The sequence below is a fragment of the Eretmochelys imbricata genome, chromosome 10 (assembly GCF_965152235.1).
Source record: "Eretmochelys imbricata isolate rEreImb1 chromosome 10, rEreImb1.hap1, whole genome shotgun sequence".
NCBI lineage: Eukaryota > Metazoa > Chordata > Testudines > Cheloniidae > Eretmochelys > Eretmochelys imbricata.
In genome coordinates, this window is record NC_135581.1 from 25,676,684 (window position 1) to 25,690,246 (window position 13,563).

At 43.3% G+C, this 13,563-nt stretch overlaps 1 protein-coding gene across 1 annotated transcript in view; it reads left to right on the forward strand.

Moving 5' to 3' along the window:
- CARHSP1 (calcium regulated heat stable protein 1) overlaps positions 1-13,563 on the forward strand; it is a 57,017-nt gene that overhangs the window by 24,211 nt on the left and 19,243 nt on the right. The window contains exon 2 of the mRNA XM_077828762.1: positions 11,447-11,639. Coding sequence (XP_077684888.1) covers positions 11,447-11,639 — 193 coding nt within the window. The remainder of the gene's footprint in view (positions 1-11,446; positions 11,640-13,563) is intronic.

Consider the following 13,563-nt stretch of genomic DNA (forward strand, 5'->3'; position numbering starts at 1 on the left):
TGTAATAAAAAATAGTAATATAAAGTGATCACTGTACACTTTGTATTCTGTGTTGTAATTGCAATCAATTTATTTGAAAATGTAGAAAAAATCCAAAAATATTTAGTACATTTCAATTGGTAATCTATTGTTTAACAGTGTGATTAAAAGTGCAATTAATCGCGATAAATTTTTTTAATCACAATTTTTTTAGTTAATCGTGTGAATTAACTGTGATTAATTGACAGTCCTAATATATAATATGCTTTGATGGAGGGTTACATTTGTTAATAATTACAGAGTATTTTGTGTTTAAATCTGCTCGTATTTTAGTTGACATCTGGGTGGGGTTTTCGAAAACATCTAAGTGAAAATCTCACACCTATGTATAAAGTTATATTGATGCTATAAATGGCACCATCTAAATATTTTGCTATTTCATTTATACATATTAATTATATCAGCTTATTGCCTCAAAGCGCCAGGCACCTTTGGGGCTCCACTCTGATAGACACCTGGTGTCTGGTGTCTGTCAGAGTAGAGCCCTCAAAGGTGCCTGAGGCTTTGAGGCAATGGAAGGAAGTCTATCCTTCAAAGTGTCTGTAATCTTAACAATAAATAAATAAATTAAATAAATGCAAAATACAAGCATATTGATCCAGGCTTATAGTTGGAAAATGTCCAGTGAAGGAAGAGTGTGTGGTGTGTGTGTGTGTGTGTGAGAGAGAGAGAGCAAATGTAAGGCTGTTAAAAACAGATGGGTTTATTTTTCAGCAGGCAGCAAGAACTGTGCATCTTCACCTTCTGTTTCTATTTATTTATTGGTATTTCCATGGCACTCAACGCCATAGCATAAAAGAATCTCAGCAGACTCCTGAGTTAATCTTCATAACCACTTTTGAGTTAACAAAGTATTGTTAACTCCAGTTGTACAAGTGGGGAAACTGAGGCACGTCATCATTAAAGGACTTAGCCACACACACAGAGATAGTAGTAGTGCAGAAACAGAATCTATATCTCCTTACTTACTGTTCTGTGCCTTAACTTACACTTTCTTCTCTCTTCTGTCCTCCCCACGACTAAAACAAAGTGCCATCTACCCCTACCTGTGTCACCTTTGCTAGGGCTCAGTTAAGAAAATGTTCAGATACCTTCAGAAAACCCTGCATTTATACTTCGTGCCATCTGTTTGGGATTAGCTAGCATTGCACTAATGCGTAAGGAATTTTTCACTTGGAATTAGACTGTGCTCTGTTGTTGGAGCAGGACCTTTTTGCTTGGAATTGAAAATAGTACTCAGAGATAATGTTTTCCATTCCACCAGCGTATGTAGTTCCAGGCTGAAATGCTTCTTACTGATGAAAGCTCTGTTTCAAATGAAACTACAAATGGATGCAAGCTGCCTTAAAACTGTTTGTTCATTTTGAAAATGAGGGTTAGCTTGAACTTGTGCAACAAACCAGCTCTCTTCTTGTGAACCCTGTCTTTGTAGAGTTTAAATTTGTTGGCCTAGAGGTATGATTCGTGCTCTGTGGGTATGAGGATCTGATTTAAATCCCAGAAAAGCCCTTGAAGAGATTGTAAAAATTAGCTGTACCTATATATTTGTAAGCAAGGGTCATCGTGTGGCTGAGAAACCAGAGTGGAATGCAGGGGACTTGGGTTAAATTTCAGTGTCTGCTGTAGATTCCTGTGTGACCGTGGTCCATGAATAAATCACGTAACCTTTTTGGACTTCTATTTCCCCATCTGTCAAATGGGGATCACACTTCCTGGCTTGTGAGTGTGTTGTGAATATAAAATTCATTTCAATTGATGCTCAGATACCCCCATGATGGGGGCCATATTAGAACGTACAGAGAGACATTTTTAAAAAGCCAAATGTAATGAAGAAAAATCTTTCAGTGGGACCCTCTGCAGTGCTGTCTATTGAGTCTGTAAATAGAGAATCAATAGTTGTGAGAGTTGTCAATTGTCCTCGGTTGTGTTACTATGTTCACAACATTAATTCTGAACCCTATTGATGAACACTGAAATATCAACATTAACTCCCTTTCACTGCTAATAATTTTAACAGAAATAGTCACCTGTTTGGGATAGTGGGAAGACCTTAAGTAGAGTGTCCTCTCATCTGGTTGAAAAGGCCATGATAAGATTTCCTTCAGTCAAGACTATTCTAGAATAATTTTATGGGATGGGATTTTAAGAGAAGCCTTTTGGGAGCTAGGGTCAATTGGGAGTTCATTACATGATTCCCTTACACTCCATTGAAATCTCAGCTGTGTTAACATTTACCTTAGTTTTGACTATGCAGCCTGACCCCTGCAGGAACCTGTTTCAGCTCAGGGCTTTACGACATATTTTAAATATATTATCATAAACTTTGACATGACAGCTTTCTAGGTTTCTTTTCAGTAACATTGCTGATATTTAGAAAATACTTCGTCTCACGGAGATAACATAAACTACAGAAATGCACCAAATCGTCCTTGATCAATGCTCCTATAACCCTTCCTTTGTCGTCTTTGACAATAAAGTTGCTGTTGTCAGTGGCTTGTAGGTTACACAGTCGGTATTGTTTGTAGGGCCAATCTGCCACGTTATATTTTTGTCATCAGAATACATATTGATTGTGTGAAACCCTATTTCCAAACAGTGTTAGGAATTTATATTTTAATTGATTGGATTGTAAGTATTTTGGAAATATTTTGTTTTTCACTCTGCCCTGGTCTACACTACAGGGTTAGGTTGAATTTAGCCGTGTTAGGTCGATTTTAAAATGACTGCTTTTACACAACCAACCCCGTTCTGTCAACCTAAAGGGCTCTTAAAATCAACTTCTGTACTCCTCCCCGGCGAGGGGAGTAGCGCTAAAATCGACCTTGCTGGGTCGAATTTGGGGTAGTGCAGAGGCAATTCGATGGTATTGGCCTCTGGGAGCTATCCCAGAGTGCTCCAATGTGACCGCTCTGGACAGCACTTTGAACTCTGATGCGTTAGCCAGGTACACAGGAAAAGCCCTGGGAACTTTTGAATTTCATTTCCTGTTTGGTCAGCGTGGCGAGCTCAGCAGCACAGGTGACCATGCAGTCCCCCCAGAATCGCAAACGAGCTCCAGCCTGGACCAAAATGGAGACACTGGATCTGATTGCTGTATGGGGAGAAGAATCTGTGCAGGCCGAACTCCGATCAAAAAGAAGAAATGCTAATATATATGCCAAAATCACACAGGGCATGATGGAGAGAGGCTACAACAGGGACACACAGCAGTGCTGCGTGAAAGTTAAGGAGCTCAGGCAAGCCTACCAAAAGACAAAGGAGGCAAACAGTCGCTCCAGGTCAGAGCCCCATACATGCCGCTTCTATGATCAGCTGCATGCCATTCTAGGAGGGACCCGACCACTACCCCACCGCTGTCTGTGTACACCTGCAAGGGGGGAGTCTTATGAAACAGGGAGGAGGATTTTGTGGATGAGGAAGAGGAGGAGGAGGAGAATCGTTCTCCCCGGCAGCCAGGAACTTTTCATCACCCTGGAGCCAATACCCTTCCAAGTTAGGATCCCTGACCTTGAAGCCGGAGAAGGCACCTCTGGTGAGTGCACATTTGTAACTACAGTACAGGGTTTAAAAGCAATAGTGTTTAATGTTTGATTTGCCCTGAAGACTTGGGATGTATTTGCGGCCAGTACAGCTACTGGAAAAATCTGTTAACGTGTCTGGGGATGTAGCGGGAATCCTCCAGGGACATCTCCATGAAGCTCTCCTGGAGGTACTCTGAAAGCTTTTGCAGAAGGTTTTTGGGGAGGGCTGCCTTATTTCGTCCTCCACAGTAGGACACTTTACCACACCAAGCCAGTAGCAAGTAGTCTGGAATCATTGCAGTACCAAGCATGGCAGTGAATGGTTCTGGGTTTTGGTCGCATTCAAGCAACATTTGGTCTATATCTTTCTGTGTCAGCCTCAGGAGAGTGATATCATTCATGGTCACCTGGTTGAAATAGGGGAATTTTTGTAAGGGAACAGTAAAAGGACCCCGTTCATGCTGGGCTGTTTGCGCTTGGGTGAAAGGATCATCCCGGAGAATAGCCATGTGGCAGGGGGAGGGGTGAAGGGATCATCCCAGAGAATAGCCACACGGAGGGATGGAGGGAGGTGTGTGCTGCACATCCACCCGAAAACCGCAGCCCCTCCCTTTAAATGTGAAACCCAACCGACATTGCTTTCTATGGGAAAGGAGGGCGCTGCAGTTTGAAACCATTCCCACATGTTATGAAGGCATAAGAAGCCAACCCCGCGTACCCTTTGACTTACCATGGTTGCCTGGAAATGGAATTCTGTTGCCCAGCCGTGTGTGATGTGTCACCATACCGGCAGGCGCTCAATAGAAAAGGCAAAATGTGACCTTGTACCTAAAGCACACGTGCTGTCTGCTGTGAATTGCTTGATTCACTGTGAAAGAGTCTCCCTTTTGTTCTCAGAAATGTATCATCTTAAATTTTACTCTCCCTTTTTATCCTCCCACAGGTGCAAATGTTTCTGTGCTCCCCCTATTATCTCTGTCCCTGAAGTTATCGCAGATTAGAAGGCGAAAAAAATGCACTCGTGATGACATGTTTTTGGCGCTTATGCAGTCCTCCCGCACTGATAGGGCACAGCTTAATGCATGGAGGCATTCAGTGGCAGAGGCCAGGAAAGCATTAAGTGACAACGATGAGCAGAGCAGGAGGTGATGCTAAGGCTAATGGGGGAGCAAACGGACATGATGAGCTGCAGGAAAGCCAACAAGAGCACAGACCCCCACTGCATCCACTGTATAACCACCTGCCCTCCTCCCCAAGTTCCATATCCTCCTCACCAAGACTACCAAGAATGTGTGTGTGGAGGGGGAAGGCGGGGGGAGAAGGCTCCGGGCACCCAGCCACTCCACTCCAGAGGATGGCCCAAGAAACAGGAGGCTGTCATTCAAACAGTTTTGATTTGTAGTGTGGCTACAATAAGCAAAGTGGCCTTGTCCTTCCCTCCTCCCCCACCCCACCCAGACTACTTTGTCAGTTATCTCACTTTTTTTTAATTAATAAAGAAAGAATGCATGGTTTCAAAACAAGTTATTTTATTTCCTTTGCCAACTGTGATCAAAGGGCGGAGGGTGGTTGGCTTACAGAGAATTAAAATCAACAAAGGGGGTGGGTTTGCATCAAGGAGAAACACACACAACTGTCACACCGTAGCCTGGCCAGTCATGAAACTGGTTTCAAAGCCTCTCTGATGTGCAGCGCGCCCAGCTGTGCTCTTCTAATCGCCCTGGTGTCTGGCTGCTCCAAATCGGCCACCAGGTGATTTTCTTCAACCTCCCACCCCGCCATAAACATCTCCCCTTACTCTTACAGATATTATGGAGCACACAGCAAGCAGCAATAACAATGGGATTGTTGGTTGCACTGAGGTCTAACCTAGTCAGCAAACAGCACCAGCAGGCTTTTAAATGTCCAAAGGCACATTCTACCACCATTCTGCACTTGCTCAGCCTATAGTTGAACTGCTCCTTACTACTGTCCAGGCTGCCTGTGTACGGCTTCATGAGCCATGGGAGCAAGGGGTAGGCTGGGTCCCCAAGGATAACTATTGGCATTTCAACATCCCCAACGGTAATTTTCTGGTCTGGGAAGTAAGTCCCTTCTTGCAGCTGCTCGAACAGCCTGGAGGTCCTAAAAATGCGAGTGTCATGCACCTTTTCCAGCCATCCCACGTTGATGTCGGTGAAATGTCCCTTGTGATCCACCAGTGCTTGCAGCACCATTGAGAAGTACCCCTTGCAGTTTACATACTGATTGGCAAGGTGGTCTGGTGCCAAGATAGGGATATGCATTCCGTCTATTGCTCCACCACAATTAGGGAAACCTGTTGCAGCAAAGCCATCCACTATGACCTGCACATTTCCCAGAGTCACTACCCTTGATAACAGAAGGTCAGTAATTGCATTGGCTACTTTGATCACAGCAGTCGCCACAGTAGATTTGCACTCTCCAAATTGATTCCCGACTGACGTGTAGCAGTCAGGCATTGCAAGCTTCCACAGGGCTATTGCCACTCACTTCTCAACTGGCAGGGCAGCTCTCATCTTGGTATTCCTGCGCTTCAGGGTGGGGGAAAGCAACTCACAAAGTTCAAGGAAAGTGGCAGCCACTGTGAATCATCCTATACCTGCAACACTATGCGGTCCCACCAGTCTGTGCTTGTTTTCCGGGCCCAGAATTGGTGTTCCACTGTATCAGCCAGCCCCACTGCCGCCATGATGTCCCCATTGCCGTAGCCCGTGCTTTCAGGAATGTCTGTGTCCAGGTCCTCCTCACAATCGTCCTCGTGCTGGAGTCTCTTAGCCAGGTTCTGCACATACTGCAGGATAATGCGCGAGATGTTTACAATGCTCACAACAGCAGCAGTGAGCTGAATGGGCTCCATGCTTGCCATGCTATGGCGTCTGCATGGGTAACCCAGGAAAACAGGCGCGAAATGATTGTCTGCCGTTGCTTTCACGGAGGGAGGGAAAGAGGGGAGACTGACGACATGTACCCAAAACCACCTGCGACAATGTTTTTGCCCCATCAGGCATTGGGAGCTTAACCCAGTATTCCAATGGGGAGCGGAGACTGTGGGAACTGTGGGATAGCTACCCACAGTGCACCACTCCGTGAGTCAATGCTAGCCACGGTATTGAGGACGCACTCCACCGATTTAATGTGCTTAGTGGGGACATACACAATCGACTGTATACAATCGATTTCTAAAGATCGACTTCTATAAAATCAACCTAATTTCGTAGTGTAGACATACTCTTCGTGGAAGATATGCACCGGGGGCATCTCTAAAGAATGTGTATGGTGTTGAATGTTATAATGTGTCTAGTGAGTTCGTGGTTCTGGATTGTTAGCCCAGTAAGAAGCTGGAGATTAAGCCTCTTAAAGTAGCATTTTCCTTGAGGTTTCGGTGGTTGAGTTAGACCCGAGTCCCTCAATCTGCTGATGAGTACAGACTGTGACTAATTTGAATGGATACTAGGTAAAATTTTAATAAGTGACATAGGCTCCTAAATCCCATTGACTTTGCATGGGATTTAGATGCTTTTGAAATGTTGGCCTGCTAACTATATTGTAGTTGCATGGAAACAAATGCCCCATTTACTTTAGCAGTAATACTCTAAAAGCACATGTTTTAACAAATGCAAACATTTTAAAGTACCAATACATACAAGGAGTGTGATTCTTCAGGAAGTTATTGATTCATGTTATCTGAAATACTAATTAGGTGCAATGCTCAAGCAAGTAAACCCCCAACAGAAATGGAGGAAAAATCATGAACTTTTCCTGAAATGTCTTGTCCAAAGGGGTTCCATGGCATGTAAGACCTTCCCAGTTTGCACTCTGTTGGCAGATTGCTTTTATTTCTTTACATCAATTGATTCACAACTATCTGGCTGTCCTTGCAGGTCTTCTGTTACTTCTGTCTTCACTGTCCCTGTCCTGTTCCTTTGGTTTATTTGTTGCATTTCCTTGTTGCATCGTGCTTGAAATTAGGTGATTAGCCCTCTAAGGCAAGGGCTGTCTCTTGCTCTGTGTTTTTATGTAACATCTAGGTTCTGATCCTGATTTACAACCTCTGGGCTCTACTGTAATACGAATAATAAATGAGAGTCAGGGAAATACATCTGCTTTGGTCATAGGGTGGGCAGGGGGAAAGGAGAGGGAGAAGAGGGGAGAGTACAAAGGGTTACAAATACCTTACAAATGAATGGTAAGCCCTTTTTTGGACATTGATCACATTTTATTTTATGTCAACAATGCAAAGGGCACAGGAATAGGATAAAGTGAAACAGTAAGGTGAGTCAGCACACTTCAAAATCTTTATAGCCTTTTTGTGTGTAAATGTCTTTGCAGGCCATCTATATATCAAACTAAAATAGATTAATGTGCTTCCGGCTGCTTCCCATCCTCCCCTGCTTTACAAGGCACAGGGGAAACACAGTTACCTTGTGCTTTGCTTGTTATAGATATAAGCAAAATGCCAAGGGTTTCTTCTCTGTGTCCCCTGACGAGTGGATTCAAATGTGTATAACCTGGTCAAAGCCTTGCTTCTTTGTAAAAATTTGTACTGATGCTGGTACAACAGCCCATGTCACCTCTGATTTGTTCAGTTTTCAGACTGGAATTTTAAATCACCCGTGTTTTACTTTTGCTTTAGGGTTCGTTGGAGACATCTTAGGTCTCTACTGCCATTGGGGATGCTCAGCGCTTGAGAGCAAAGAAAATAAATAAAGAGACCTTTTGAGTTTCAGTTGTAACACTGGGGTCTCTTCTTGACTTCCTCAGCAAAAGCTTGTTCAGCAAATCACTAGAAAAAAAAATTGGGAAACCCTATGGCTTTGGCACTGTTGTCCCAATCCCTGCCAAATGTTGAGCCCACTTACATCAGGGCTGACATTGGCCAATGACTCTAAGGCTGTGTCTACACTACAGCCTATGTCGACAAAACTTACGTCGCTCAGGGGTGTGAATATTCCACTCTCCCTCCAGCAACATACATTACACCATCATAAGCGTATGATGGGGGGAGGGATAGCTCAGTGATTTGAGCATTGGCCTGCTAAACCTAGGGTTGTGAGTTCAATCCTTGAGGGGGCCATTTGGGATCTGGGGCAAAAACTGGAGATTGGTCCTGCTTTGAGCAGGGGCCTGGACTAGATGTCCTCCTGAGGTCTCTTCCAACCCTGATATTCTATGATAAGCGTTCATGTGCACAGCATTGTGTCAGCGGGAGAGCTTCTCCGGCCAACATGGCTTACGCTGCTCACGGAGACAGGGTTTTTATGCCAACGGGAGAGGTCTTGCTTTTCAGCATAGAGTATCTGCAGCAGCGCCGCTGTGTCCAAGGAACAAGACGTACCCCAAGGAACCATCTGTGTCCAAATAATCTGAAAAAAGCATTTATTTCAGCAGGGCGTTGGTGCCCTTGAGAATGTGGTGTTGGTGCCCTTGAGAATGTGGTGTGAAAAGTTCAAGCCTTGCTAAAGGGAACATGAAGATCTTGTCTCTTCCACTTTACCCTCTTGACACCTCAAGTAATTAAACCAAGAAAGGTTTTTCCCTGATGTCTTCATTCTAAAGAGGCTGCTTTAATTTTATACTTGATAGTTTCAATAAGGAACTAATGGGAATGGAATTGTTGTATTGACAGCAAGAATGTGACTCTTTTAGCTGTCACCTAAGGATTCGCTCCATAATTCATGGGAAGGGGTGTGTAGGAGTCTGAGCAGGGTGTGAGATGGGTTTCTTTTGTCTGGTTTGAAAAACTCCAGTTTGAATCAGCTTTTGGTCTTGGTGATATGTTTTCTGGAACTGTTACATTGCTACAGCCTATAGTGTGGATGCAATTATACCAGTATAGCTTATGCCCCCGTATTCCCAGTTATACCAGTATAGCTGTATCGGGGTAAGCACTTTTATTTTGGTGTAAGTGTACCCACACTGGGGGAGTTGTCCTGCTACATTGGTATAATTAAGCAGCACAGCATCTGTGTGTAGAGGAGCCCTTGATCACATTCCTTCAAGTGGATGGGTGAGTGGGTGGAGGTGTGTCAAAGAGACTCAGTGCTTCAAAGTGCTGTTGTTTACTCTTCTGTTATTCACTGAAATATACATGAAAGTAAGAGAAAAGAGAAGCTTAAATCGTAGGTGACGTTGTCAGTGGGTTTCTACTCCATGTACCAGCATCTATAGCAGTTGTTTATGTATTAAATTAAAAAAAAATAATGCTATTACATTTAAAAATAATTAAACCAGGATCCTTTTGCACTGCCATATGAAACCAGTTCAACAGGGCTTTCACTCAAGAGAAATACACAGGGTATAAGCATATACTGTAGCCCCAACAAGAAGGTGTCTGATTGTAACTGGCCAAAACCAGTCAAATGCAATTTGGGAAGCTTTTCTTTCCCTTGTTTCCCTGACTAGTCCTTTCAGTAAGAGGTTTTTATTTTTTCTGGCTTTTGTATTCCTCATCACCACTCCCATGCCTTTAAATGAGGCTTTTCTTGTATGTGACACGGTCTCAGTCCTGTAATGCTGGGAAAATAAACTCCTGAGAGTTTTGGATTGTTTGTGTCATTAGAAACACAGAACTTGAGATTGGGGTAAGGAAAGGAAAAGACCTTTTTTCCTTTCCTGCTGTTCAAAGTGGGTAAGGACAAGACTGGCTGGTGTTCATGGGATTGGGATTCTTAATTTAAATATGGAGTATTTGCCTCTCCATCACTGGTCTGAATCCAACCCAGGTGGTAAGGACAGACAGTTACCATTGAACTGCAGTGTGGTCTCAGTCTAGCCCCAGTGGGTAGATATGTTCTTATCAATGTGACACCCTTTTGCGGAGTTTTGGCAAGAAGACCAAGAATTTGACTGGTTGGGAGAATCGGGTCAGTTCTGCACTACAAACGTTTCCCAGCATAGCTCGTCACTCATGGGTGTGATTAGTTTGTGACCTCTGACCAACACAGCTGTGTAGTGTAGATGCAGCTGTACCAAAAAAAACGGCACTTCTGTTGGAATGCTTATTTCACTGGGGGTGGGGGTGCATGGAATAAGCTATATCGACAAAAGTTTTTGCTGGTGTAGTCTGTGTCTACACTAGGAGCACTTTGCTGGTATAATATACTGGCATAGCTCTACCAGCAAAGCGCTCCTAGCGTAGACCTTGCCTCACTTATCTTTTCCCTAGTGATGGTTCCTCCTGGTCTGGGCTGAGTTCTGCTGAATATGGCTTGCACTTCCACGGCCTCTGCAGTACCTGTTCTGTGAACAAATTTCTGTAAACAAATTTCAGTCTTCTGGGCTGCAAATCCAGCACTTTTCATATACCTAAAAAAATTCCCTTCCAGTTACCAAGTAAAAGGAAAGAAAAAAGAGCTGTGTGTTTCCAACAGAAATTCCACTTCTTCTATGAGTGGAGGCAGGCCAGGCCTTTGATTCTGGATCAGGGTTTAGGACCAATCCCAGATTTTCTGCCTCCAAGCCTGTAGAGAATGCAGACTTTAATCTGTTTTATCAAATAAAAAAATGTCTTAGGCAGGAACCTAGGAATGCTTTTTAATTTTATGGGTTTTTTATATAGGTAAATTGTCAATATACATCAAATGAGACTAGCTATGTTAGAAATAGGGCAGCAAATCTGTGAGCCAACAGATGGCCTTTGGAAATTTTCTGTGGGAATTTCCCGATGTAGTTCGTGAGAACTAGCTGATAGAAAATGTATGTAATATGATCCTGCACATAGCAATACGCCTTGGTGCATTAATATCTGGGAATATGGGTGCAGGGAAGTGACCCCGCTTTGATGATTTAATAGAAGCTGGAAAACTATGATCTTTACTGAAAAGGTCAAAATCTTGTACTAAATCAGAATTTCCTCCTCCTGGTAGATATTCCTCAGGGATTAGGAATGTCTTCTGAGCCCACATCTTCAGCTTCTGAGCAGTCCCCGACTTCTCCAGGGTCTCCACGTTCTCTCCGCCTGCCTGAAAACCGCAGAACAAGAGATCGTTCTCCATCTCCCATGCGAGGTTACCTTATCCCAAGCCCCCTTCCAACTCGTCGGACCAGGACGTTTTCAGCGTGAGTATTGGGGGAGCAACGTGGGAGGAGGGAAGGACACCTATTGACATATGACCTCTTTTAATAGTGTTCTGTGAATCTGCACAAAAAACAAGTTTAATAGAGTTATTCAAGGTATATACTAGTTTTCCTGGTATAACTCTGTCCTTGTTGGGTTTGGCTGGATGCTGCGTTTGTGGGTTGCTTGAAGCTGTCTTACAAAGTGTGTGTGTGGTTGTGGTTGTTTTTAATTAGTTAAGACCCTGATCCTCCAGTGCAGTCTGCCTTGTCTTGATCCTTCACCCTCCATGACCCACCCATCCAGTGCAGGCCCCTGAGGATTCTACCAAGACAAGGTGTATCCAGAGTGGCCTGGTGAAATAAATATTGCTGAAGTGTCTTCCCCAAAGAGGTCACAGTCTGGTCACTTTTGACCGAACGTATGACGTGGGCCTGTGATAAAGAGCAAATCCGCACAATACAGCTGTGCTCCAAAGCCCACTGAAGGCAATGGGAGTCTTTCCCTTGATTTCAATTAACTTTGGATCAGGCTGTAAGTGGTCCAGTAAAGGATATTACCTCACACAGCTTGTCTCTCTAATATTCTGGGATCCACACGAGTACAACTACACTGCATATATATAATACGAAGCTGTTTTCAGCCATTGGACCCCAATCCTGGAATGAGGTCTTTATGGGAGCAGGGGTCTGTCCAAGCAGACCTCACAGTAAAATGCTACATCACTAAGACCTCAGTCTTTCAGTTTGTCTATATTTTAAATGCTTCTGCATCTAGTTGGCTTGTTACGTTTGTCAGCTGTGTTTTGCTGCTGTGTAACCCAGCTTCTCTTGTCAGAAATTAACATTACTGATTCATAGGAGAATTAAGATTGAGGTTATTTATATTAGCAGTTGTGTTCAAAGTGAGTTTTAAAAAAAACAACAGCCACACCAGAAGAAGTGAACTTAACATGATGTTAATTACAAAATACTTCAGTTGCTCTGAACCTTTATAATGGACCATTTATGGTTTTAAAAAAACCTCATGAAGTGCTTGCCCAGTTTGATGTCTGGGCTTGATGTGACCTTGAAACATACCTAGGGTTAGACTTTTCCTATGACTAAATTATAGGCTCTAACTATCAGTCATTAATCTCCACTCCAGCTCTTAAGGACTTAGGGTGTTTGTTTTTTTTGTTTGTTTTTTTGGTGGGTGGGGGAGCTCCTGCGATTCTCTAATCACTGTTAATTGTCAGAATCTTGTTGATTTGGTAACTCTGAAAATTAAAACAGCTGTTAATTTTGATTGCCCTTTTTAAACAAAAGGAGCTCTAAGCCAGTTCAGAGTCCTAAGCTGTATGGAAAGAAAGACTGTGGTGGCAAACATCTTGTTGCACCAGTTAGATCTTTTAAATTCATTTCTGATGCATGTGACCTGAAATTCTCCACTTTCAGTTGGTTCATTACAGATTTGAGGTCTTCTCCTATAATCACTGTAGGGAGGAGTGCTTATTTCCCTGAATAGGCTGATTTGAAGTCAATGGATTACTCAGGGCAGTAAGTGTTATACCCAGTAATAAATACTCACAGGATCAGGCCCTTAGTTCACTTTTGGAGGTAGAAATGAAGTTATTCGTGGACACTTTTTTCAATACTGTATGTGGTTATTTAAATTTTCTGTCCGGTTTTCTGGGGCTTGTGGCTTTAAATGAGTGATTCAGGAACAGAGCAGATTTTCTTTTAAGAGATTTTTCAATTCACTCATATCTAAATAAACCCTCTGAAAGTGACCTACATTGTGAAAATTAGGGCTTGTCTAAGTGGCAATACAAATGACTTACTGGGGGTTAGCCAGCTCATAATAGCATCCAGCCAGCAGCTCAGAAATGAGAGAGAATCGGCTACAGTGCGAGCAAGGAAGAGGTCAGAAGGGCTGTTGACAAAC